This window comes from Clytia hemisphaerica, unplaced genomic scaffold (assembly GCF_902728285.1).
Source record: "Clytia hemisphaerica strain Z4C2 unplaced genomic scaffold, Clytia hemisphaerica genome assembly, whole genome shotgun sequence".
In the NCBI taxonomy this organism is placed as follows: domain Eukaryota; kingdom Metazoa; phylum Cnidaria; class Hydrozoa; order Leptothecata; family Clytiidae; genus Clytia; species Clytia hemisphaerica.
Genome location: NW_027104237.1, coordinates 174473 through 201628, shown reverse-complemented (window position 1 = coordinate 201628; position 27156 = coordinate 174473). Strand labels below are relative to the sequence as shown.

Genomic DNA, 27156 nt, shown 5'->3' with positions numbered 1-27156 from the left:
TGTAAGGCTGGATCTACCTCGAAACCCGTATTTGATGTATTTTTATGAATTTTACCCAATTTTTTGGCCTTTTTCGACGAATTTTCTTCCTTTCATTGAAATTCAACCTTCCTTTACACAACAAAAGGTCATTTAGACAGCTAATTATAATTTTTAATGACTGAAACGAAAATACTGATGTATCATGTAATTATGCTTCTGTTTGATTTGATAGGTCGACTTTTAACGTTTTCGGGCACTTTCTGAAAGTAACTTTTCTATTCAATTGAGCATAACTTTTGATCTAATAAATCAAATTTAAGAAATGACCCATCAAAATTTAAGTCTATCTTTCTTCTTTCCAATCAAATAGGAATGATTCTTTTAAAATTTTTAGATTTCGAGAGAATTAGTTTCAAAGAGAGAAACTTTTTTGTGGCGCACCCGGTATCATTTTTAACAAATACTTTATGCTTCCTCATTAATGGAAATTTACAAGCTATCCATTTTTTTCAGGCCTAGGAATTAAAGCTTTTGAGTGAAGCCGTTTGCTATCGTCCATTGTTCTTACTTCAATATATTTTTTTATTCTTATTTTAGATGATTCAATAAAAAATAGCAATTTAGATACCCTAAAAATCTAAAACCAAAACCAAAAAATACCTTAAACACAATCAAAAGCAGCACTGGCTTCCTAATTTACAGCACACTACCGTTCAACCTCATTCAGACACAAGATGAAGAAACAGTTATATCGTCTGAAACAACAAGCTGATCAACGAGTTGGAAGGTAGCAAGTTCTCTTTTGTGATTTTTTGCGTTGTCTTGTTTTGATTGTTTTTCTATTACCACTGACAATGTCAAAGTTTGTGGATACATGGTTGATACATGTAGACTTTCTTCGCGATTTCTCATTTTCTGTTCTCCTCAAAGAGGTTTTTGTTTAAGTTCCAAGAGGTTTTCCTATGTAAATGATAGACTTTCCATCAAAAAGACATTTCAGTTTTAAATGCATTAAACTATAGATTTCGTTGGAAATGCTGTTGAATGAAATGCAGTTCTCTTTCTTTCTTTCTCAAAGTTTTTGTTATTATTTTCTACACATTTTTCAGGACCTTCCCTCTCAAAAATACTAGATTAGTTGGAAATGCTGTTGAATTTTGGCAGGGGTTGTTAGTAAACTAGGTCCTCCATTTTAAACTTGCAATAATTTTGCTGCTAACTAATTTGGAAACGAGTTTGAAATTAGAATTCTTTAAATTTATAGTTTTAGAGCAATGTCAGTCAGGAAGAAAAGACACTTTATTATTCTGCTACTGGAAATTTCATGCCACTTTGGTGATATAATCTTCAGGCAAAACTGCCAATAGCAGAATAAAAAAGTGTCTTTTCTGCCTGACTGACATCGCCCTAACAACTTGTAAACCCACTATAATGTAGTCACTATAGTGTATTTTAATGTAATTTTCAATTTAAACACCCCATTTAACATGGTTTAAAAAAAAGTGAATTTTGAGAAAGAAGTTTTTCCAACATTTACTAATACTTGTATTATAAATTTTAATCATGAACTGTGTTTACACTGTCATATTTTCTTTTCACTTTTTTCATAAATTCTGGAGCTTCTACAAAAAGTTTTGTTTTATGAAATTATAGCAGAGAAACTTTGATAATCATGCACTATTGAAGTTTTTGCATTACTTATATGAATTCCAATTTGGATGTATTTACCTGATCTTTAAAAACTTTATTGGTAAACTTTAAAGATAATAGAATGTTTGAAACTTTGGAGCAAATAAAGGAGTTTTTTGAAGGGTTGGTTTTTGGAAATCAAGAGTAAGTGCGCAATATTTCATGTTTTATTCTACTTGAGTGTTTCTAAGGGGACATTTTCCGTGCTTATTAAACCTTGCTATCAGGGATGGGGGTGTTTAAAATTGCTGTTATACATTTTGCCCTGTAGTGTAATTATTGTTATTTAGGTTGAGAGTTCTAAACGCCCCCCCCCCCCGTCTCTCTCTACACTGATACATTTTCAATTTCTAAACATTCAATTTTTTGGAAGACGCAAAAATGCAATAGTTATAATTTGTTTTGGCTTTATAATTTGATGGTAAAGGAGAAGCACATTCAAATCAAAAAGCAAATTATACACACAGTCGAAATTTACAAAATAAGGAAAAATCGCTCCTTTTTTGCCCCTCTGGTTCTTTTTAGTGAGACATAATTCCTGTTTTGATGAAAAGACACTTTTCCTAAAGCTATTAAAATGTTGATGTACTAATTGCCCATTAAAGATTAAAATACAATATGAAGCTGTAATTATTTGCGTCAGTTTGTAATATTTGGGGGTCGTTTTGATTTTTGTGTTTGGACACATCACTCATTTTGAATGCAGTATGAGCTCAATTTAAAGTTGATCTAATACAAACATTTATCTTTGATTCAATTTTACAATGTTTTGACGATAAAATATCCCAAGATGATGTTTTATTTGGCTGGAGATACCTTGTATTTTTATTGCTCGATTCTTGGCAGATTTCATGAGATTTGTATTGTCAAGTCAACTTTATTGTGATAGATCGTATAATTAATTATAACATAACCTTGATATACCTTGAAACAGCCCTGACCGAAACATGTTGGAAATTTCTAGCATCTAATGTTATTTTTTGGCTTGATCCTTCGTGCAATATATTAAAACATAAAATTTCCATAAATTCCATCGCCTTTATTTGAACAACACGAATTAAAAAACTTATACATCTCTCAGTTTTTTTATGATTCGAATTTCTTTCCAAAAATTATCGAAGAAACGTTAAAAACAACAAAACAATTTTATTAAATGGTGAAAACAACAACACCACTGAATTGCTTCAGTAACAAGCGAAGAAAATGTAAACCATTTTCCGATTGGGAAATTCCTGTGTCAGCCAGCCCTCCAAGACCGTCTACTCTTTTGTTTAGGTAAAAAAATTGAGGTCACTTTTCTTGATGCTCAGACAGATATGAAAGTCAATTTGTACAATAAGTGACTGAAAATTCCTGAAGTATTTTTACCTTTCATTGGCAATCGAAATATAACAGCGATATTTCCTTTCTGTAGTTAGTAATTGGATCAGCTAAACTTTTTCTTTTCTGAAACTAAACCTGTCAAAACACACAGGTTTTAATAGACTAGGCTCAAATTGTTATTGGTATTTTCAACAGGGCTAATACGGTTTGTTTTCTGGGAAGAGCCAAAGGACTTTTCAACAGAGAGGGACAAAATTTCCTTTTCTGTAGCTTATTATTAATAAATTTCTTTTATTTTTCATTTTTTGTTAGAGCTGAGAAGACTGACTTGTTAACAGAGGATCTACAACACGTGAGTATAAATTATTTTCTAATTTTGCAAGTAGAAACTTTCGCGATTTTCGCGAAAGTAATTGTCTTTGAAAATTATTGAAAAGACCATTCGCAAAAGTTTATGCTCGCAAAAATCTTTTTGTTAAAAATAGAACTCTGTAAAACTTCTCACTAAAGTAACATGTAAGATTTATGGAACCATTTAGACTGTTTTTAAAAACCTCATCAGTCAAAAGACAGAATTTCTAATCCAATTCAAGAAGTGTTTGTCCCTCTAAGCCATTTTTTCTTGTTAAAATGTTGATTTTTATGTCTTGATTCGCTGATAAAAATAGGATACCGTAAATCACCGATTAAGCGCCCCGCTTGATTTAGCGCCCCGCTCGAATAAGCGCCCCCCATTTAGTTAAAATAATTTTATAAGCGCCCCGCTCGAATAAGCGCCCCCCTTTGAATAAGCGCCCCCTCCAGGGAGGGGCGCTTATTCGAATTGGTGGCCTAGGCTAATTTCCGGGATAAGAATTTCTCTTCAGATGATTAACAGTTGAAAAAAATTGGAACAAAAATAAAAATCAAGGTCTTTTTTTCTGTTTCTTATTGGATTTTTCTTTTATTCATCCTTTTTTGAAGTTAAGTTTAAGCAGATTCCGAATTTGTTGATATACGAATTTCTGAAATAAAAAAATAAGCGCCCCGCTTGAATAAGTGCCCCGCTTGGATAAGCGCCCCCCCTCAGAGCCTGAAAAATTAAATAAGCGCCCGGGCGCTTAATCGGTGATTTACGGTACCCGTTCTAGAGCGTGTTAGAAATTCGTACATAGCTCGTTGGATAGCTTACTATTATTAGCTTAATTGGCTTTGAAAAATCTGCTGTTCTGTAAAATCCCACTTCATTCCTAAAAGGGCCCCCAGGTGCTGTTTTTTAATTGGTAACCATCAACGTCAATTTTTAAAATCAAGATAATGCAGCAATTTCCGAGCTAAAGTCGTTCCTTAACACCTAATTTGTTTGATGTCTACAAAGATTGCTTGAAATTTTTATTTTTCAGTATTCTTATCAACGATTTGATTGAGGAGATCATTGAAAATCTGTCTGTTGGACGCACAAACATTTTATGCAATAATGCCCCGCTCGCATGGTTAAAAAGTCGTTTCAATTGCAGAAACTATGCAAACTTCATATGAGGCTTTGATAAAATAGCAAAATAAGCTTATTAGATCTCAATAGCTACTTTGACAACTTCATAAACTTTATTTTGTGCGTCCGACAGATTTATGATAGCATTTTTTCTTTTTTAGAAAAACAATGTATAGACTATTGACGATAGCCTGTAAACTATCGACTTTTAGGGAGTCTTATCGTAAACCGATATAATTATGAAGCTCTTGCTTCCGAGATGGAAGTACTAGCTCTATCCATTTTAGCTGTGCGTCCGACAGATAAGTTCAATATAATTAAAACAAGAGGACAATTAAATTTAACCAATATTTGGATCCCCGAATTTGTTTAAGGCTTTAGGTACTTTCTATTATTAATTTTAAACTATTATAACTCTTCAGGAAAATGACTTTTTTTTTTTTTTTTTTTTTTTTTTTTTTTTTTTTTTTTTTTTTTTTTTTTTTTTTGCGAATCTGAAAAAAGATATTTGTGCGTCCGACAGATAAGTTAATTAACAACAAAACACACTCAAAACTTAACTTAACAACGATTCTTCTGACCTCGAGAAGGTTCCACTGACAATTGTCAGTGAAACAAACGATCACTCACACATTGCATCATTCACTTGCGTTTCAAAGGTCATCGATTGTGTCGAGGAACGGCTGCCACTTCGATACACATTGAAGAAGGTGTATTTGTGGAGTGATGGGTGTTCGTCGCGATTTCGCTCGCGGTTCACATTCGCACTGCTACCTAAACTGCATCCTGATAAGCTGATAGAGTGGCACTACAACGAGGCCTCTCATGGCAAAGGCCCTATGGATGGAGTTGGTGGAACGATAAAAAATAAAGTCTTTCGAGAGGTCAAATCGTTAGGAATTGTTGTCAACTCGCCACGAGACTTCGCCGATCATGCAAATCGCCTCTGTGAGTCGGTGACTACAGTGTACCTGCCAAAAAGTGATTTTTTTGAAGAGCCCCAGGAAATCGAAGAAGCACCATACATAAACGGGACTCTAACGATCCACAAAGTAAATCCTCAAGGGATCGCATTCTTGGAATTTTATCGTCTATCGTCCGACGAACAACCATTTTTTACCCAATACTACAGGAAGGCCAACGATCCCGTAGTCTGTGGTCATAAAACATCTGCTGATGGTCCAAACATCTGTGCCCAATGTTCAAAGAAGTACAGTGATGGTGAAGAATGGATGGAGTGTCCCTCCTGCAAACAGTGGTACTGTACTGATGAGTGCTTTTCAGTTTAAAGGTCCGGGCTTTTTTCTGTCGGACGCACATTTTTATTTCGATGTAGATAGTACTTTTGAGCATTTGCGAAAGAAATTCCGAAAATAAAGTATTATAATACACAACTATCCACTATCAATCGTTTTTTTTGACTCTAGCAATGAAAATTTCTTGGAGTTTGGCTCCATCAACTTTTCTAAAAATTCTGTCGGACGCACAACTTTCTTAATCTTCAGTTTACAATGTAATGGGAAGAGATCTTTAAACAAATTTTATGGACTGATAATTGTAACCGTTTAAAGGTATGAAAGGCTAAAAGTTTTCATTAAAATACAAAGTTTGCCTGACAAGCATCATTTTTGTGCGTCTGACATGTGCATCCGACAGAAAAAATTGTTCTGTTGTATGGAGGAATAAAAACTCTGCCTTAACTTTAGGTAATTCAATTTTCCTTTTTGAGAAATGACGAGTCATAATTCTAATTCAGTTCAAAAGTTCAAGTTTGTAGGCCTAGTACTTTCGATAGAATTAGGATTTGCCCTCAAAAATTTTGAAGTCCATTTTCTATCGCGTGCGTCCGACAGACTTGAATTTGACTTCACTGAAAAAAGCTGTAAAGAGCTTGATTCTTGGAAAGTTCGCTATTAAAAAGAACCCATTAGTCCTTATTTATAATAATAAGCTTTGAACCTTACTCATAACTAATTTTTATTCAACTCTGTCAGAAGTATCGATTGTGCATCCGACAGAATTTTCAATTAAAAAACAGCGCCCCCAGCGGTTTGCGTAAATACGTGAATGGGCTTTTTCACTTGCGTGAATGCGCTAAAATTTCAATAATCTACCTGAATGCGTGAATCGGAAAACTTTGAGTTAGAAGAAATTGAATGAATTTGCGTGAATTCGGAAAAAATTGCGTGATTGCGTCAATCGAAGGTCCACTGGGAAGCCTCTTAAAACTATCTTCTTTTTTACTGTTAAATTTTAGGTCGACAAGACGGTCGAGAAGATCAAACATGCGTGTCAAACAACCAGCAAAAAACTACAAGCTTGTATGCAAAATAAAGAAGGGGAAAGCGAGCGAAGTAGAAAGGTGAGTGAAGGTTAAGACGCTGTCCAGCTAGCACACAACGTTGTTTCAACGTTCATTTAACGTTTAATTGACGTTAGGGACGTCAAATGGATGTCAAAATAACGTTTTCTACCGGCTTGCTGTAGCTGGGCCGGAAAAAAGCTATGCGACAAGATTATAGGGAAAGTCTTGATTATCACACTTGAAACAGTGATATATCTATCATCTGATTCATATATCATGATGAAAATTAGTCGGATGTTTTCAATCTGTCTTTTTAGCCCAAAGGTACTATGCTTATGGTGTGACGGGTATGTCTGATCCAAAGATTTAAAATCGATTCTCAAAAAGAAAATTGTGAGAATATTATCTTTGATAAACGGCCCCCTTATACCCGGTACCCAGTTTGTCTAGACCTGGCAGTCGATACCACTACATGAAAAAGGCAACTATTGCCTTAACGGGAAGTAATTCCCGAACGGGAAGGTGAAAATAACCCGAAAAGGAAACTGTTTCTAGATTGAAAATCTCATCATTTTTCTGTTTCCCGTTTTGGTCAAGAACTTTTCATCGTTCCCGAAAGGGAAATAGAATTTTTGTAAACAAAGCAGATCGAGAAGAAGTTTCCAAATAGGGAAGTTTTTAATTGGAAATGGGGAAAGTAGAATTAAGAAGCGATTACCCGGTGGATTTCTTAACTACCTGGTGAATATTATTTATTTTCCCTCCTTTACAAGAGGGACAAGTTTTTAACTTTCCACAGGCATTTCCGGAGTGCTCAGAGGCCACTTTCCCGATCGGGAAACTGGTGAACTTCCCGATTTGGAAAGTCTAGCCATTTTGGGAAGTTTTCCACCTTCCCGTTCGGGAAATATTTCCCGTTAAGTAGGCAATAGTTGCCTTTTTCATATAGTGTTCCCGACTGCCTGGTCTATGCTCGATGCGGTCAATAATCTTTGATTAAAGCCTTGTCAGTCTTTAGATTACCCAATTTTGGATTTTGTGTGATAAAAATTTCATCTCTTTCCCCACCAACAGAAAAAATTGAATCAACTTTTACTTGGTCAAGGAATGGTAGAAAGTTCTGCAGTCCTTGGTGAAGGCTCCATTTTCGGGTAAGAATTATCTTTATTTATATTTTATATCATTAAAATTGTTGAAGTTTCTGTTGCTCTAGCTGATTCGAGTCTATGATTGCAGTCAGAGGCGGCCCGATGGCTTCTCTTTTGATAGCTATCTAACCGAATGTAGGGAATGGCGTAACTCTCTCTCCTTGGACTTCTTCCTTCCACTTATCATTATCTTTAATTGCTTAGCAACCTTGTGAACCGTAGCCGAATGTAGAGCATTTGCTCTACAATAAGCTAGAGGATGTTTTTGTACTAAGTACGAAGTCTTTGGTTTGACACGGCCACGAATTGAACCCACGACTGTGCGCAAGTTAACCGAAGGCTCTACCTTTGCTCTACGGTCTGCTTATTACTAAGCTGTAATTGGTTCTCTACACCTGTATGAACAGTCTGAAGCACAGTTGACTCTCACTAATTCGAACTTGAACGGGGAATATTATTTGTTCGAATTACAGAGAGATTCGAATTATAGAAAGTATTTTGAGAGGGTTTCTCTTTGACTGAGACGGAGAATTAGAAATTCGAAAAATAAAAAATGGGATGATTGAGAATCTACTGTACAAAATTTTGATGTGTGGCTGTGTGTGGGAAAGGTAACCCCCTGGATTTTCTTTTCATATTTTCTCTTCTAGAAATGTCTTAATGACTTCAGGAGAAGCACAAACGACCATCGCTTCAGAGCTGGCAATTTGTGAGAGTGAAATTGATGAAAGTGTACTGGCACCTGTCAACAAATTATTAGAGGTAAAGCATACAGCGTATGGTGCGATAACCCACCCCACCAGTGTTAAAAGTACTTCCGTCTCAGCGACGTATATAAAGAGGTTTTACCGTCTCGAAATCCTACCCGATTCGTCAAGATTTCGTGCTAACATTTAGTATATAATCCATTTTTCGCATCAGGCGAAAAACCTTGATTTTTCGTTTGTCACTCGTTATCATACATATTTTTTGCCCCTTTGTCATACTTATGCTTTTGATTGTTTTTGAAAAAGAAATGCTATCGTTAAAAGATATACCTCAATAAAAAAGTTTTGAAAGGCTTAGTTACTCTTTGGAACAGTTTTATATAAAGAGAAGCATAATGTCCGGTATGTGTTAAGAATATGATGCAGAATTATCGGACAGCTACTGAGAAAATAAGGAATATATTGATCAATATATGGCCTTTTCATAAATTATTTTGAGTACAATGACTGCCTCGTTTTGAAACCATTACCAAGGTGATTAATCCTTTCAGTGTTCAAATGTAACTTATATAAAAAGCGTAAAATTCTTATGAACTCCTCTGAGAATTGAAAATAGGTGCTAACCTTGCTCGTAACCTAAAATTCATTGAAAGATCAATTTAAGTAATTTTTTCATTGTAATTTTTTTCAGATCGATTTACCGAGTATAGCGAACAACAAAAAGAAGCTGAACAAAGCCAGACTGGACATGGACTCATGTAAAACAAGGTATTTCTCTTATGATACCAACAATATAATGACTAGGCATTAATTGCAACATTCGAAATCATTTTTTTTGTTAATTTAAAAGAGAACAATTAATTATAAGAACAGTGAGGCTCAAAATCGCAAAAAAAAATAGAGCAATGTAAGAACTTAATGTTCAGCTTGGAATTACTCAATTTCAAGCAAGATAGGTCAAAGCAGTAAAAATCGGGTATAAATCCTAAATTACCTCAATTTCATCATATAGATAAGAAAAGGATAATTTTGAGGCTCAAATTGATAAGAAATAAAAAAGCCAGGCCTGATCAAAAATTTACTTGTTCTTTAAAAAAAAACTAGTGTATTTTTTAACACCTTTTGCTTTGCTTTATAGATGGAACAACGCAGTCAAGGAATCACAACGTGCGAGCAGTAACAACAAACAAGATGCTGTCACTAAAGCCAATGCTCTCCAATCAGAATATGAAGATAACACATTGCTATTCCATCAACTTCAAGATGCTTTGGCGACTGAAATGTTCACTTTCGTCGCTGGTGAAAGAAGTTATGCTGAAAATGTTATGAAGGTCAGTCTTTAGTGCCTTTCTTTGGACGTGTGTTGCATTATTCAAAAAATGAATTTTAATATCGGTCAAAAACTTTAGACCGTCTCTTTTAATGAAATTTATTGTTACACAATTGATGAAAGAAGCTATGCTGAAAATATTATGAAGGTCTGTCATTTGGGCCTCTTTTAGACGTGTTTTTCCCTACAGTACTCGAACCGCTACAACTTGATGCTTACACCATAGCAATTTGTGCTCCCGCGCGTGTTCAAGTCATGAGGACTCTATTGTATTTAAAAAAGTGCATTCTTAATTCAAAAACTGAAGCACATAAGTCCCTTTTAATGTGTATTGGCTACTGAAATGTTCACCTTTGTCGCTGGTGAAAGAAGCTATGCTAATATTATGAATCTTTGGATGTGTTTCGGACGTGTTTCGGACATGTTTTGCACTTCAGTACTCGAACCTCTACAACTTAAATGTTTTCTCTACTTGAACAAGTTTAAGTGTACCTTCAGTAAACATCAGCGAGCTTATTGTTTGCATATATTTGAGGACGGTAAAGTGATTGAAGCGTTTTAGAAAAACCTTCAGTTCTGACCCGCAAAATCGAGGACGGTAAAAGTGCAGATTTCGTCCTCAGTGAGTCAGAATGTAAACAAATTAGAACCTTACCGTCTCCGTCGCTGAAAAACACACATACATAAACCCACTAATGCCTCTGTAAACCTTACTCCATAGCTTCAAAATCGAATAATTTTTTGCTCCCCGGGGTGTTCGAGTTATGGAGACTTCATCCTTTGTATTTAAAAAAAGTGTATTTTTTTGTTCAAAAACTTTACTACCTATGTCACATTTAATGTAATGTAACGTCACACATCTGATGATTTGTACGTAGAGATGTAACACTAAGTTATGGAAATTTAACATTTGTTTTGGAAATTTTTTTTGAAAGGACCGTCACTTTTATAAAATGAAGTAAAAATTAGGTTGCAATACAAATATAGAAACATTTATGATATATTTGAAATACTTTATTTAAAATATTGGATTCCTCTGCAAAAGGTAATCCCCCAGCCTAACTTCCTGGGGAGGGTCCAATGAAGTCAAGGTTTTGATGGATTTTCAGAATGTCCAAGACGATGTTTTTGATAGTGGTTTTACCCGTTTAAGATTACCTCCATTGTTACTGGCCTGGTAGCTCAGTCGGTCTAGTCCTCACTTTACAATCCAAGTGTTGTTTGTTCGATTCCCGGTCACTGCCAACTCGGCGAATGAGTAGCTTAGATTGGGTGATCTGATCTAGGCGATAGGTTACTGGGGCTAAAAGTAGGTGTGGCGCTCTACCTCAGCATTTTATCTCCTATGCCTAGCGCAAATAGAAAAGGGGATAGACTTCCCCACTCCAGGCTCCGCCAAGAGCCACACGATGAATAGACTTACTTACTAAATTGTAATCGGTAGACTTTATATTACCACCTACTTTCCAAATAGCAATTCTGTTTGAAAGATAAGAAAGTCAATGTCACTGAACTTTACTACTCTAGCGTCAATACCTAATGGACATCAAATACTTATTTCAAGAAAAAAATATTTTTTCTTTTTAGCTTTTGGAAGCACAACGACGTTACCACAAAGCTGCATACGAAGCATTAGAGAAATGTTTACCAGCTGTCCGAGAAACGATAAGTAAGAGCTTTATGTCTCCGTTTTTTTATAAAAGAGCAAACTATTATTATAAGAATAGAAAGCTTCAATGGCTGCAATATTAAGTTGTTAAGTTATTAAGTTAAGACCATTTCAAGTCTTAGCAAACTCTAAAACACTAAAACCCATTTCTTTGGGAAATGGACAAAAATACTGACAAAATGGTGAAAATAAGTTTTTGTTAAGAAGATTTTTAGGAACATTAGAAGGCTTCAGAAAAAAACGTGTATTGGACGAAAACATGTGTTTCATAACTTCGTTTTATTCGGAACTCTTAGGAAGTGCAATCCCGGGGGGGGGGGGCAGTGGGTTTACGAACTGACGGTATGTGCGGCGAAAAAATTGGCTTTTAGAATCGCACCCTTACAGTTGAGAAAAAAATCGGTGAAATTCATACCCTTACAGTGCATTTTTTCAAATTTTAAACTCTTTTAGAGCAAAAAAATCAACATTTTCGAGCAACAATTTTTCCCAGATTTGCTGAAATTTCCTCCCTTACAGTGCATTTATCAAAAGTCCACCCTTACAGTGTATTTCTGATATTTTGAAAACATACCCTTAACCGCTGCACATACCCGTCGGTCAATTTTCCTGACTGCCCCCCCCCCCGGAGTGCAATTTACTTTTTCCTAGCAAACGCTTTCAAAACACCCGATATCATCTCAATTTTAGTACTTCCTTAGTTTCTAGCTATTCATGATATTTTAACACATTGAAAGTTTTTTTCCCAAACAAAGATCGGTATTAAAAGTTAAAACCGAAAATCCACTTTAAAAAGTCACGAAAGTGGAGCGCATCTTTTCCCAGTTTCCTGTAACACCTATATTAATGTATAATACAGTTAATTCGAACCCAAATGGAGAATCTTTTTTTGTTCGAATTACAGAGAGGTTCGAATTATAGTATTTTCAGACGGTTTCTTTTTGACGGGGACTGGAAACAAGTTCGAATTATACGAAGATTCAACTAACTGAAGGTCAGATTAGGCAACAATTTATTGTAACACCTATATTAATGTATAACACGTATTATGAAAGACTCCAGTTTGTATTATTACTTATTATATTTTAGACGACTCGATGTTTCGTCCTGTGTTTGGATGCCCGCTACATGACCATTTACATGTGTTGAAAAGGGAAATCGCGATGGTGTTGGAAGAATGTGTTCTCTTCATCTTAGATCATGCTATGGATGCCGAGGTATTCTGTTCGTCATTTCGTTAAAGTTTTCTTAAGATTTACTGATTTGTAATATTTTGCATGTAGATTCTACCCACAAGTCCTGAGCAAAACCTTCAAATCCTTTTTGCCTAACTCTTTCCCAAAGTCCAGAAATGACTGTCTATCTCAAAGGTATGTGGGCACTTTCATGAAGGTAGAATATCCGACTACGGTGCGCAAGGTTGTGGGTTCAACCCCCGGCTGGATCTACCGATTACCTTACCGAATTATTCCAAAATGGTAATTGATGACTCTTGGCTTGATGTTCAGCAATTAAAGGGCCAGGGAAAGGAAGGACGCCCTTCCCTAACTTTGGGTAGACAGCTAAAGAAAAGGGATCTTCGGGTCGCCATCGACTGCGGTCGCAAACTTACTACTTACTACTATAGCTTTTCATACAGAGAAGCAGAGGGAGAAGAAGATGAACCTAAGTCCGATTCCTGAATTAATCAAGTCACTTTATTTTTAGGGTTTATTCAGATTGGCCGGATCAGCATCAAAAATAAAGAAATTAAAAGTAAGCACTGTGAAAGATGCTTGACTCCAGATACGGCCTTGATATACTTCATGTCTTTCATGTCGAGTATTCTTTCATTACTAAGTATGTGTCCAATTTGCCTTTGTCAAATTTTTAGCATGCATCTCCGTTATCTCAATAAACGTAACATTAAACATCTTACAAAAATAACCCTTTTCTGCTTTTTTTTCAGGCGGCATTCGATGCAGGGGTTGCTTGCGTTGAAGAATATTCATACGAAATACATGTCGTAACAGGTAATTTTGATTTCGGAAATAAATAAGCATAACTTTTTTGAGTATACCAAGACCATAGTGTCCTTCAGGGTCTCTTCCCCCCATGCCTAGAATGAAAATTTTCCATCCCCCCTCGTTCCCCCCCCCTGGCTTCAAAAAAAATTCTTTCCCCCCTATACGTCCTTTTGACCTCAAAACCCATCCCCCCTGAATCCAGGGGGGGGAGGACACTATGAAGACATAAACACATCAGCGAGCTTCTGTTATTTGGTCATGGTTCATTGGTTGTGTACTTCTGTTTATTAGTTACAAGTCTGTTTTTTTTCTATCTGCCGAGAGTGCTCGATGATATCACCAGAGCTTGTTCAAATTAAAAGAAAGAGACTTTGATTTAATATTTAGAACTTTAAGTTTCATGCCGCCCGTATGGACAACAATAGTCAGCTACACGTTTTTTTTTTATAAGAACGTCAAAAATTTTCGAAGCCTTCGGATGTTCTTAGTTTTTTGGATTTTGGAGCCTAAAAATGTTCTTAAAATGTTCTTATTTTCGGCATTTTTTGAGCATTTTGATGTAATTTCTTAAGAAATTGCATGTTTTTAAGTCTCCAACGCCTTAGTATGTTCTTAGAATGTTCTTAAATTTTTGGGCCTCGAAGCCTTATGTTCTTATATAGTTTGTTCTTATAAAAAAAAAAACGTGTAAATCCTATTAGATATAAATATATTTAACCATTTCAAGATTTTTCAAGATCTTTTATCAAGTGTTTACACTAAAAAGCCATTAGCATTAGTATTCTTAATCGTCCAATTTAACCCCGTCACTAAGCGACACAATGTCTGAAATTTTAGTACCCACCCCCTCCCACTATTTTGCAATCTTTCTAAATCTAGACGGGAGTCGTTTAAAATCCATGTGATATACATTAATATGGATGTTATATGATAAAATAATAAGGTATAATTACCAGGTAATTCATAATATGCACCATTGCAATGTCTTCCACGGACCCAACATCTGATTGGTTGAAAGTGACGTAAAATCAGTCAATACGTCACTTTCAACCAATCAGCTATTGGGTCCGTGGAAGAATTTGCAATGGTGCATATTATGCATATCACTTTGTTTGGGCTACAATTTTTGTCCTTTCCATATTTTTTGCTTAATAAATTTAATTATGTCTGAATTAGTCACCTAGCATTTTAAACTGCTAGATTATAATAAACCTAATGGTATAATATCTGTTTTTTTTATCAGGTGTGTTGAAACTTTATTTACGTGAACTACCAGACCCTATTCTCGTCAAATCTCTCTACGATGAGTGGATAGCGGCTAGCAAGTAAGTTTTTTTTTATCTGTTTCTCAGGAACAGCTTCAAATTAGCCGATCATCTCGGTAAACCGTCTATGTAGCCCGAACACTAGCCCAGAATAGACAAACTAGATCAGAGATAGGGTAAATTAGTTAGAAAGTTAGAAAAAGCTGAATTTTGGAGCTGGTTAAGTAATGTTATTTTGCATCAACATTCATTGCGTCCTTAGAAATAAATCTAAGGAGTTATAGAATGCGATATTTCGATCAAAAACCAACCTATTCCTCATTGTCGGCTAATTTTGTCTTCATAATCTGGGCTAGTTTGCATGTTCTGGGCTACATAGACCAATGAAAATGGTGGAAGTAATGCTTTCCACGGTCTAAATTCGCCAATATACTGAGTCCTAGACTTAAGGCTAATTTAAAAGGGTATAAACCGAATGCTTTTGGAAAGAGTATAGAAATACCTTTTTAATGGTACTAAAACCATTGTCTATCATTACAAGCTTTAATGTCAGTTTGAAATTTTGGAATTCAAATTAAGAGACGTTTGACATTTTTGACATTTTTCGAAAAAATGTTCCACGCTGGAAAAGTTTAGAAAATTTTTTTTTTATATTCTTTATAAGGGCTTTATGGCGGTAGTAGACCGACTGACTGAACACAACAGTGTAAACCGTTGTTGATAGCGGTAAACTTGACTTAGAATCTTTGCATCTTTGCAAACTCACTGTTTTTTCAAAAAAACAACCCTCCAGGCAACGTTCAAACTAAAAAATCTTTTTGTTTGTGCTCGATTCGAATTTTTTATTGACATTCATGTTATCTTAAATCAGCCCATTTTTCATCTAAGAAGGAGGGTATCTTGTTCCCCTATTCGGTTCAATGAATAAAACTCCGAACACTCCACCATAACGCTTTTTATTCAATCAGGTTCTGACCATATTTAGACTCGTGCTTTACATATTGACTTAAACTTTAACTAATAAATAAATGCAAAAATAATGTAAATAAACATTTAAAAATGAATTTGGATAGGAGGGTTTTGTTTTTCTTTTCTTCTCTTCAAAGTTTTTGAAAAATTAAATGCATGATAGAAGTTAAGGCTGGTGGCAATCAGCTTCGGTGTGGTCAATTTTCAGCAAAAGATTGTATCTAAATTATGAGAATTTTTAACCCTACCCAGCCGGCACACAACGTTGTTTTAACGTTCATCTAACGTTATATGGACGTGGTGAACGTTAGATAAACGTTAAAACAACGTTGTGTGCCAGCTGGGTGCTATAAGGAATCGATTTTTTATATTTCATAATTTTGAGACACTTTCAGAGACTCAATTGCTAATTTATTGTTTTTGTACCCCGTTGAGAGACTTACCAGTGTATGAGTTTGAGCCACTGATCTTGACTGTATCGAGCCTCCTATAATAAAGCAAGTGTGTCCAGCTTTTGAACTGACTAGACCGCCATTTTGTTTTCTTTCCTGCTTGGCGACATACGGGATTCAAATGTTTAGAAATTCCAGAGTTCGAAATTTTAAGGTAAAATAGAAAAAAAACATGGCGTGCTAGTCGATTTTAAAACTGGACACACTTAAACTAAACTATCTTGTGTGTAAAATGAATATGATATCTGTGGTCTTTGCGTATGCTTAGACAATGCTTTAAGATCAAAGATTTGAGCGTGATTACTTTAAAGTTTTATTATATCAATTTTTCAGTGAGACCAATCGCTAGAACATATACTCCTTGCGATCGTTCTCCTTTTGCTGAAACTGTCTATTATACTATATCTAATAGATTTATTGTTAAGGCCGGTCTCCACTCTCGCGCGGAATGGGCGACAGTTTTTTTCTTAACCTTTTTTACCTTAAGAAAAGATTACGTCATAAAAAAGTTTCGCGCGAACAAAAGAAAAGTTGAAGGAAGCTCAACTTTTTTCAACCGTTACGTCAATTTTGACCAATGGAATTGCTTCATTTTTCAACCGACCAATGACCTCACAAAACGTCAAAAAGTTTTCGTTCATGTCGTGCGAAAGAGGAGACCGGCCTTTAAGGGCTATTAATTAGTACCAATAGAGATCTTTTGATTATGATGAAACTCACTTTTTACATGGAAAACATTCTTGGAATTCTCTCAAAGAATTAGCAGAAATCGTTTTTCTCAAGTTGAAAGGGATTTATTTGGAATCTACGTGAACAGTTCAACTCAACACACAGTTTACATTTAAGGGAATCTGACGTCTAAAAGTTATACTCTATCATTTTTTTAATAATTTAGTAATTCAGTTTTGATTTTAAAATCGTTGGTCAATTTTGATATCTCTACAATATAGAGTAAGAAGCAGGACAGGAAAAGCGACTATTAAAAAACGACAAGAGAAATACTGTTTATTGGTCATGAACGTCAAAAATTGCATAATGTTGGTGCTTCTAGTATTGGTCGCATATTCCATCAGTACTACTCTGGGAATAGATCAAAACCATGAAGATGCAACAAAGTCGAGCCTTGTTACGATTAAACAAAACTCCACTAAACCAAATGGATTGGGCTCCAATGACTTTAATCAAACATCAGTATCTGCTCAAGGAGACATTGATCGGACGGATGAATTATTTTTCGGACAGCAAGATGAATTCGATTATCTGCATCACGATTGTCGATCATACAACATCAGTCTGGCAAATTGTACGTGTGAGGCTATCAAAAGGTTTCGTCCAAAGCTACAATGCTCGCTTGGCTGCCGTATAGCCCCTCTCACGCGTATACGTGCAGGTCTTACAATCACGTTTTCTCTTATTGGTGTTATCGGGAACGCCTTTGTGCTTGTTGTCCGTATACCGTACCGGAAGCGTTTGGTCCATTTCCGGCTAATTACCGTATTAGCTGCTGCCGATCTAGTGTTTTCGTTCTTGTTCATTATAAAATATGCACCGCAAATTGAGTCATGTACTTGGCCTTATGGATTATTGTTCTGCAAATTATCACACTCCTTACTAACTATCAGTTTCGCCGTTGACGTCATTTTAATTTTCATCATAGCCGTCGAAAGATATTATGGGATTGTATACATGCACCGTGAAACATGGTCTAAAACAAAATGGTACCTGATTGGAGCGGTCGTTGTCTTGATATGCGCTGGCTTAGTGATACCATTTTGGTTGGTGTACGTATTACGTCATGGACATTGCACGGAGGATTGGACCAGAATCTCATCGTCGTACACGAAAAGTGTTTTGGCCTTTAGTTGGATTTTATTCCTGTGTTTCTTTCTAGTACCGATATTAACGATATCTATACTGCACGCTCGAAGCTTGTGTTGGCTTCACCGAACCATATTCGGAGAAATGTTGGACACACTAGATGATATCACGCGTGATCGATTTTTGCGTGACAATCGACGTATCATGACTATTTTGATTGCTATTTTGGTATCATTCACGCTATTTGTTGGTCCTAGTCACGTGATTTCTTTGTATTATGATTATTATGGTGTGGACCAAGTTAGCCATCAGACGAGACGTATATTAAGAGTGTTTAGTGACGTTACGTATGCTTTTCACGTTGCTGCTAACCCGGTTGTGTATTCTCTTGTTGATCCCTCTTTTCGTAAAGGATTGCAATTAATGTTTAAATGTAACCGTGGCTCGAGCCATAGTCTACATCAACTGACTGAAAGTATTCCTGCTATGGGATTAAGCAATTTTTAGATATCTGTATTACTCTGATGTATTGCTGATATTACGAGACGAGGCAAGATTCAAAAAATTTCAGTGACATGTATTTTACTTTTCACTGGTTGCCGGTAAGCTTGATTTACGATACCTTCAGACCCTGGAAAGTCTCAACTAACTGAAAGCATTCCTGCCATGGGCAACTAAGCAATCTTTAGATATCTGTATTACCCTAATGTATAGTTCGAATTGAAGAGGGCTTGGTACTATATACAAATGAGAATAGAAAATAACCTGTACACGCTTTTTGAAAATTTCATAAAAACACAAGGCTGAAAATTAAAAATTGACCAAAACCTAAGAAAAATTTACGAACAATCTAGGCCTAAGATTTTAGAAAATACTAAGAAAGTATTGATTTAAACATATTTTTTTCAAGTACACTGTCTGCACCCCAAAATGCAGGTTTTCAGTTTGACGTTCTCTAATTATTCCTTATTAAATTTCAAAAAATTAAGAACAGTCCAACCTGAGCCATGATTTATTTGCTCTTATAAAAAACGTATAATTTAACTCAATCGAGGACGATTTTCGGCCGATTTCGTTTAGGTCTTATTGAATCGCTTGACTGTCTTTTGACAATAGACCTTATCGGAGTTTTTGATTTTTCTAAAAAAGCGATGCATTGTGGGATTGTTTCGAGTGTATTACAATAGAGTTTTCTCGACGAATTCTTAAGAGATTTCTATTGTAATACGCTCAAAACAATCCCACATTGCATCGCTTTTTTAGAAAAATCAAAAACTGCGATAAGGTCAATTGTACAGTAGTTTATGGTCGCTGAAATGAAGAAGATTTTTTAGATTCTTCTTTAAAAGGTAAATTGTATATAATTCATTTTTAAAATGATGTATTTTTAAAGCTATTCGAAAATGTAAAAAAAAATAAACATAGAATTAGCCAAATAACACATTAAAAAATGTTGAATTTTTAGAGTCCTTAAGTTTTCCTCGCCGACTAGAAGGAACCCGGCATCGGGATGGTATTGACGTAACATTTTATGGCTATTGTGCCAGACCAGCGAATAACACACAGTTTTTATTCAAACTCCTTATTTGTACTATCGCGAAAAACCCCTTCTCACAGACCCAGTGGGACCCCCACCCACGAGAAAAATTCGCCAAAATATCATCCTGAGTGAAGAAAAATTATAATCTAATCTTTTCTCCCGCAGAAAATAATCAAATAAACAAATTCTCACTGCTAAATATTGTTATGTTTTAATTTTTTTTATGCCCATCGAATTTACTTACTTGAAAACAATGGAATTCAAATCCTCATGGAAAAAACCATGGAAATATCGATCCTCGTCGACTTTCAGTCCACTAATTTTACCCCCACTGGCTGAAAAAATCTAACCGGGTCTGTGAGAAGAGGAATCTGAATTTCAGAAGCTCGTTTTAATCTGTGATTGAGAGGAAAATTGGATTACTGGACTGTTCCTTATCGGAAGTCAAGAGATGTAGACCAAAGTTTTCATGGGACGGCCTAATTGGCCTTTTTTCACTCGAAGCTATCCTTGATAGCTTTAGGTTTAGCTGTAAATTATTTTCTTTCTTGATATTTCTGATATGTTTTTAAAACCAAGGTCAGGAACTTTCTAGCTTTGCGTTATATAGGAATTGACAAAGTACGCATGCGCTGTTTTCTGATAATAGGAATGCATAAATCGCTTTCGGCTGACCAGGCGGTAAACCGGGAGACATCAAAAATGAAAAGAACAATCTTAATCGAGGTATATAGACCTTATGGGAGTTTTTGATTTTTCTAAAAAAGCTATGCATTGTAGGATTGTTTCGAGTGTATTACAATAGAATTCCCTCGAGGAATTCTTAAGAGATATATCTATTGTAATAGAAACAATCCCACAATGCATCGCTTTTTTTTTAGAAAAATCAAAAACTCCGATAAGATCTATTGTCGTTGAATCATACTCTATTTCACTTTTTAATGTTACTTCTTTTAATACAGGATCAAAGACAGAGATCAACGCTTACAAAGTTTATGGACGTTGGTCGAAAAGTTACCGTCAGAAAATAAAGTCAATTTAAAGTATGTATACTGCTGAGTTTTTTTGTTTGTTTTTAAACATTATTTCCTTGATCTCCAAAAATATTGGTTCTTCTTACAAGAGAAGTGTTGTATAATGTATATATAAACAACTTACAACTCGAACAGATACGGGAAGAAGGACTCATCGGAAGGAATAAGGAAAACTAAAAGACGCTTGGAATCAGAATACTGAGATATTTTTCTCAATTTAGTGAGTGACTCACTTGAATTTCAAGCTACATTATTGTAACAATCTCCATAACACGACGGGGAGCAGTTTGATCGAGTTAAGGAAATTTCAAGTTTTGGAGTAAGGTTTTTAAGGCATTGTTAAGGAGATTTTCGAGTTGAAGTGGGGGGGGCGTACGATCTGGCGGTACTCGGGATAAGGCCTAATTTAGGTCTGGGAAGCGGTAAAAACGGTAAAAAGTGTTCGGGAAACAGTATTTTGCAAGAGCCACGGTGACGGTAAAACACCAGATTTTTCGTCCGGGATGAGGTAATTCTTATAAAAAACAACGGTATTTCGGTAAAAGCCATACGTAGGCGGTGTACACAAAATTTTCGGACTGTAAAAAAAGGTAGGAAATCCTACCAAAGCCCCAACAAGGATGAGCTTTTCTTTTTGATCAAGGCCGCGGACGGTCATCTAGGTTCGGAAGAGCAATCAAGATAAACTCGAAACTCCTTTCGTGAAACTGTGCTATTTTTTGAACATTTTTTAACATTTTCAAAAGCGTGCTTTAACTTAAAAATGACATAATTCAATGAATAATGATTCAAATTGAAAAAAGGACTCACCAAAGCTTTAGTTGGACCTCCCTGTACCACATTAATATATCAAAGTCTTTCTATTCTAAACATTTCCACCCTGACATAATCAAACGTCTGGACTTTTTTCTGGGACATCCGGTACATTTTTTCGATAGAAAGGAAGTTTATCGATAAATTTTCGCAATCAAAACAAAATACGAAAATAGTTACAGTTGAACTCATGTAATTCGAATTCTCAAGGGACCGAGAATTTTGTTATCGAATTACATGAGTTTCGAACTAAATGTGAGTTTTCGTATTTTTGACATAATTCGATATGAAAAAAGTCTTTGATTGCTGATTGTTTCGTTTTCTGCTCTCGTTTCTTGGAAATCTCTTCTGAGATGTTCTGAATCAGTGGGATGACGTTCGATGATTCGAAAAGGATCATTTTTTTAGAGTTTCGATCGCGTCGTCAATTCCATTTTGCCGAATTTTCGACTTCTAGTGCTTAGAATTTTATGGGAAAAACAGGGACCGGGACCGGTATTTTCAAAAATTTTGGACGGGATAACGGTAATTTTCAAAAAAATGGCCGGGATGGCGGTAATTCAAAACCCCTTTTGTGGATCTTTCATTTACAATGATTTTATGATGCAAATGTATTATCAAACGCATATAATTAATGTCTAAAACCCACTGAGGAGTAAGTATTAACGACAAACCAATAAAATTTACCATTAAAGATGCAAAGCTACATTACTGATTTCTTGATCAACAAATAGTCATCAAATACGACTGAGATAGAACAACAGAAATTCAGATGTTATCATTCCAGCCGCGGCTTTCTTATACTATGATTCGACTAAATTACTCTTCTTTGATTACAAAAATCATTGCGTACCTCGTTTTTAAACTATTATTTCTAAGATACTTGTTAATTACAGAGAGTAGTTTGAATCATTTTCCAGGTGAGGGGACCAATATTTTAGTTCGAATTACAGAAAGATTCGAAAAATGGAAGGTCGTTTTTGGGAGTATCTGACACTGTAATTGTTCTAGTTGAAAACTGTTGAGCAAAGCTTATAAAAATTATCATCGACCGACACTCTCTTTTTGTAGATATTTGATATGCTTTTTGGCGAAACTTGCTGAAAATTCAGAAGTGAATAAAATGACGCCCAGCAATATTGCGATTGTTGTTGGACCTAACATGCTGTGGAACGACAACGATGGAGGGTGAGTGTTCTTTCTAGGTGTGCTCTCCTTCGTTATGGCTTTGGAATGGTTCTGTAAAAAGTTCAAAGGTTTTTGTATACCTTATCGGCCCTTTTAACGTCGGCCCTTATTACGCCATTAGCCCAAAAATAACGCCTATAAGGGCCGGTGTAAAAAGGGCCGATAAGGTAGATTGCAGTTTTTCACTGTCATTTTAGTAAAAATTAGGCGGCGATTTTTTAAACTTTTTATATTGTGTTTACCTGTGTTCCATACTGAATCCTTTTTATCATGTTTTAGTGTAAGCATAGCGGACACTGGTAATATTTCCATCATTGTTGAATCACTTATTGAACATTCCAATTGGTTTTTCCCTGAAGGTAAGATTTTGGAATTTTGAAAAAACTCTGGAAAGAATTTCCTTCAAAATTTAGGCATTGGGCTATAGAAATAATTCAAAATAAATTAATTTAAAGTTACCTTCCCGGATAGAATAAGTTGAAATGCTCCACAGCCAACTTTAAAGATATTCGTTTTTATGATAGAAGTTGCACCTCTGCTGATGAAGCATAGAATTTTAAAATTGTGCCTGCACGACGCCGAAAGGAGAGAAAGTAGCGGACAAGTTAATTGAACATTCTAATTGTTTTTTCCCTGAAGGTAAAATTTGCGTAATTTGAAAAACTGTGGAAAAATTTCCTTCAAAATCCATTTTCTTTTAAACATAAACGTTGGGTTAATCTAAGAAAGATGGTGGAGATGAGTTAATTGATGTGTTTTATATCAGGGTTGTTTTAATGTATGTACTTTAATGGGATTAATTTTCGCTGATATTAAATTCGCGGTTGAGCTCATCCGTAAAATTTTAAGATTTTGTGGGGTCTTAATTTCATTGATGGTATTATTGGGTGATAATATTTCTCACGATTTTGTGCCTTTTACTGTCTGATAATGTACGTTGGTTGTTGATGCCAATAAACATTCAAAGAGTATTTATTTGACATTTTTTAAAGTTTTGTTTAGAAATATTTCGCGGATAAAGGCTTTCCAAATTTCCATTGGGACTTATTTTCACGTATCACACCCAAATCTGTGAAATCCGCGAAATTTCATCCCTGCAAAAATTTATCCCATTTATCACAAAGTATGTTTTTGATCAAAAGGCTGCGAGTTCAAACGCCACCAACTATCAGACGAACAAATAGACGCCATCAGCAATCGTTTTAGCCAACGCGAAGGAGAGCAATCACCGGAACCTCTACAGCACTCCATCTCAGGTGGTTTATTCAGTGAAGTCTCTAAGAAGTTGGGCTGGAACAAAGATGGGGCCGATATAACGCAGGCTAACACAACAAGCAAGTAAGTCGAAAATATATAGTGGAGTCTCCATAAATCGAGCACCTCGAACACGAACGAAGAACGCAAATTTATTCAAATTAAGGAAATTTCGAGTTATTTAATAAGGTTTATAAGGCATTGTTAACTTAAGGCAAACTTGTTTGAGTTATATCGTCTCGAATTATGGAGATAACACTGCACTGTAGTACAAGACTAGAATCTTTCCATCACGCGAACCTCTCTAATTCGAATACTTGAAGTAGCAAGGTATAAACTTTCCTCTCCATGGTAAAGTGACTGAAGCAATTTGGAATAACCCGCTGTTTTGACCCGCAAATCGAGGAGGGTAAAAGTGCTGATTTACCGTCATCCTCAGCCAGTTAGGATCTAGACAACTTAGAAACTTAGCGTCTCTGTCGCAGAAAAACACACATACATAAGCTTGGTAATATCCAAACATTACTTCAACTTTCTACTAAAGCGTACAATTACTAACCGATCACAAGCTTCTTGTAACTGAGCAAAAAATGAACAAATGTTGAATTCTCCAATATAATTTGATTGTCAACTCTCTCTCTCTCTCTAATTCGAACCTCTATCATTCGTGTTTCTCTGTTGAACTTGAAAATTGCCCCATTAAATTGTCACATTAAAAGTTATCCATAATCATAATCTTGAGTTCTAAAATCAAATTAAAAAAGAGTCAACTTATATAGATTTTAAAAATACATATATTTTCTTGAATAAAAACGAAGCTTTTCGTAAGACACACTTCGTATTTTATTCAAGAAAATAACATGGGTTATTGATTGATAAAACTGTAAAACTAACTTGCCAGTTTTCAACATAATTATTCTCAATAACCAAATAATACGTTCGACTAACGAACAATCAGTACGTAGTAGAATAACAAACGTAGTACGCCTCTCTGTTTTAATTAAGTGTAATTCTTCATTGTAGCACAAACACCGCTGGTTCGCAGGCTACTTCCTCAGCGGCCATAGGCTATTATAATCCGCTCGCTGCACAATATGATCCAGATCTCGACGCCCTTTACGATAGCCCGCCCGTGCCGCCAAAACCACCATCTTCGAATACGGGTGGTGGCGACGACTCCATGGAATTCAGTCGAACAATGTCAACGTCCTCTGTTGGATCGAGTAAGTATAAGATTGTTAAACCAAGGGCCATTTAACGGTCGCGGCGAGTCATGGGGATCAGGACCAATATTTCTATTGGTTCAATCTTTCTGATAGAGTGCAACCAGACCTGTTTACCAATGGTTCTCTTCGACCAAGAAGTAGCTTATTTGTTTTATTTCTAGAAAAGTATACAGTTGACGCTCTCTAATGCGACGTCCTCCTATACGGTACGCTCCATTACCAAGGCTTCAAAACTGGAAAATGATCTTCAATGTCTTGATTTTTTTATTTCAGATAGCGAAGAATCCAACCTTTCAACGCCCGCTACACCCACTCATCGCAGAACGCCTTCTGGCAATCTTCCGAAACGGCCAGCTCCGCCTCCACCTAAAGGGCGTCCTCAAACACCTGGATCTCCCAAAACATCGAGTTCTCCTTCACTATACCCGAAGTTACCAAGTCCGCCTGACCATCCTGCACCGCCCCCGCCCAAACCGAAATTATCGGCACTTGCAAAAACCACAAATATCGTTGACACTTTAGAGAAAACTGAATGAACTTTGAAGTAAGAAATCTTTAAAAGTGTTTCACGTTAATTTAATGACGTTTCAATCTTAGAGTAGTTTTATCTGAATTTTCATAATTTAATATTTAAAGTTCAATCTTTTCTTAAAGTGGTGTAGCCATAGATTTTCGCCCTGCTGCATTATTGATTAAGTGCAGTAGGTTTTTCATATAAGAACGTACATCTTAAAGGCCTAATACTTGAAGAACATTTTTAACATTTGCAGGCTTGTGTAGTACCAAAATACTCACATATGAAAGGCAAAAATGAGAATTTGGACAGAGTCTGAAAAAAGAAATTTTGAATTTTTGTGAAGAACATCTTCAGAAAAATTATTTTTTTATAAAAAGCCTCTGGTCTTTGTTTTGTACTGTAAAATCCCTGAAAAAGGCTTGGGCTAAATATATTTCCTCTTAAAAATTTTTGCATCAGTATTTTTGACAAGAAATAATGAAATTTTAAATTGATTCGAATTAAAATTCTTCATATTTTATATAAAATATCATAAAAATATATTTTTTTAGAGAATTCTAGAAGAATATTCTTGTTTTTTTCTTCTAGTGGGAGGGGTTTTGAATGTATAATCTTTTATTATTTTTTTATCTATAATGTGTTTTTGTTTTTGTTTATTTTGATATGTTGTTCAACATTAGACATAATACACATTTTACAATATAAGAACAAACTATCGGAACTAGAGGCTTCGATGGCCAATATATTAAGAAGATGTTAAGAACGTTTTATGGACTCAATTAAACACGTAATTTTTTAGGAAATCGTACAAAAATTTAACGTTTTTCAGAATTTAAAGTTCGGGCGAGAATTGCCAATTTAGCACTTCCACTTTCTTCCATTGAATATTTTGAGTTTAGAGGGGTTCGGTGCCTTCTAGGCTTTATTATAAGCCTTTTTGGAGCAAATTTGAGCTTTTAAATCCTGAGATCCTAAGTCTCATGTTAAAACTTAAACTTAAAACTCTACTTTCCGACTGTAGTTTAACGCGCTAAAAATTATTTGTGGTGTTTAATATATCGCAGGTAAATCGCCTTTGTTTTAAATATTTTGTCCATGATTGTAGATCACTCAAAATACCACCATATCTTTCAAGACTTTGGAAGCAGGAAATATCCCTAGTTTTTATTGATGTTATGGATAGCTATCTCAATAATTTGGCGCTAACAAATTGTACCACGTTTATCAGTAAAACCTAAAAGTGATGCTAGTTTCTCAGGTGGAAAAATTTAAAAAATTTAGTTGAATTCTAGCGTGTAGCAAATTGATACGTATTTTATTTCAATGTAAATTTTTTTGTTATTGTTTTCGTTTTAAATCTTAATTTTATTTGTCAATTTTACAATCGAATTAAATTTTTTAATTTTTTTTAAATAATACTAAAATTAATTTAATAAAACGAGAAAAATTA

The 27156-nt window shown here is 35.3% G+C and overlaps 2 protein-coding genes across 3 annotated transcripts; both read left to right on the top strand.

The window, feature by feature from the left end:
- The first annotated feature begins 583 nt into the window (after nt 1-583).
- Nucleotides 584-27156, top strand: LOC136816048 (rho GTPase-activating protein 44-like). 2 transcript variants are annotated; one of them, XM_067072481.1, is made up of 18 exons: nt 584-769; nt 3307-3346; nt 6723-6827; nt 7845-7921; nt 8569-8680; nt 9317-9393; nt 9764-9956; nt 11543-11624; nt 12714-12841; nt 13332-13379; nt 13573-13636; nt 14874-14955; nt 20637-20717; nt 22593-22709; nt 22989-23068; nt 23852-24047; nt 24987-25186; nt 25463-27156. In XM_067072481.1, exons 1-18 carry the CDS (start codon nt 717-719, stop codon nt 25723-25725), a joined length of 1998 nt encoding a protein of 665 aa, XP_066928582.1. In that variant the 5' UTR covers nt 584-716; the 3' UTR covers nt 25726-27156. The 2 variants fall into 2 exon arrangements, with proteins under 2 accessions (XP_066928582.1, XP_066928581.1); XM_067072480.1 differs by lacking the exon at nt 584-769 and adding an exon at nt 2787-2946.
- LOC136816050 (galanin receptor 2b-like) lies at nt 17226-18982 on the top strand. The gene has a single exon (XM_067072482.1). It carries the CDS (start codon nt 17331-17333, stop codon nt 18639-18641), a length of 1311 nt encoding a protein of 436 aa, XP_066928583.1. The 5' UTR covers nt 17226-17330; the 3' UTR covers nt 18642-18982.

What these genes read in the sequence shown, in the direction of transcription:
- LOC136816048 (XM_067072480.1), top strand. Translation starts at nt 2,825, where the DNA reads ATGGTGAAAACAACAACACCACTGAATTGCTTCAGTAACAAGCGAAGA. An exon ending in TGGAACGACAACGATGGAGG is followed by an intron (nt 22,710 to 22,988) that starts GTGAGTGTTCTT and finishes ATCATGTTTTAG; the next exon opens with TGTAAGCATAGCGGACACTG. An exon ending in CAATTGGTTTTTCCCTGAAG is followed by an intron (nt 23,069 to 23,851) that starts GTAAGATTTTGG and finishes TTTGATCAAAAG; the next exon opens with GCTGCGAGTTCAAACGCCAC.
- LOC136816050 (XM_067072482.1), top strand. Translation starts at nt 17,331, where the DNA reads ATGAACGTCAAAAATTGCATAATGTTGGTGCTTCTAGTATTGGTCGCA.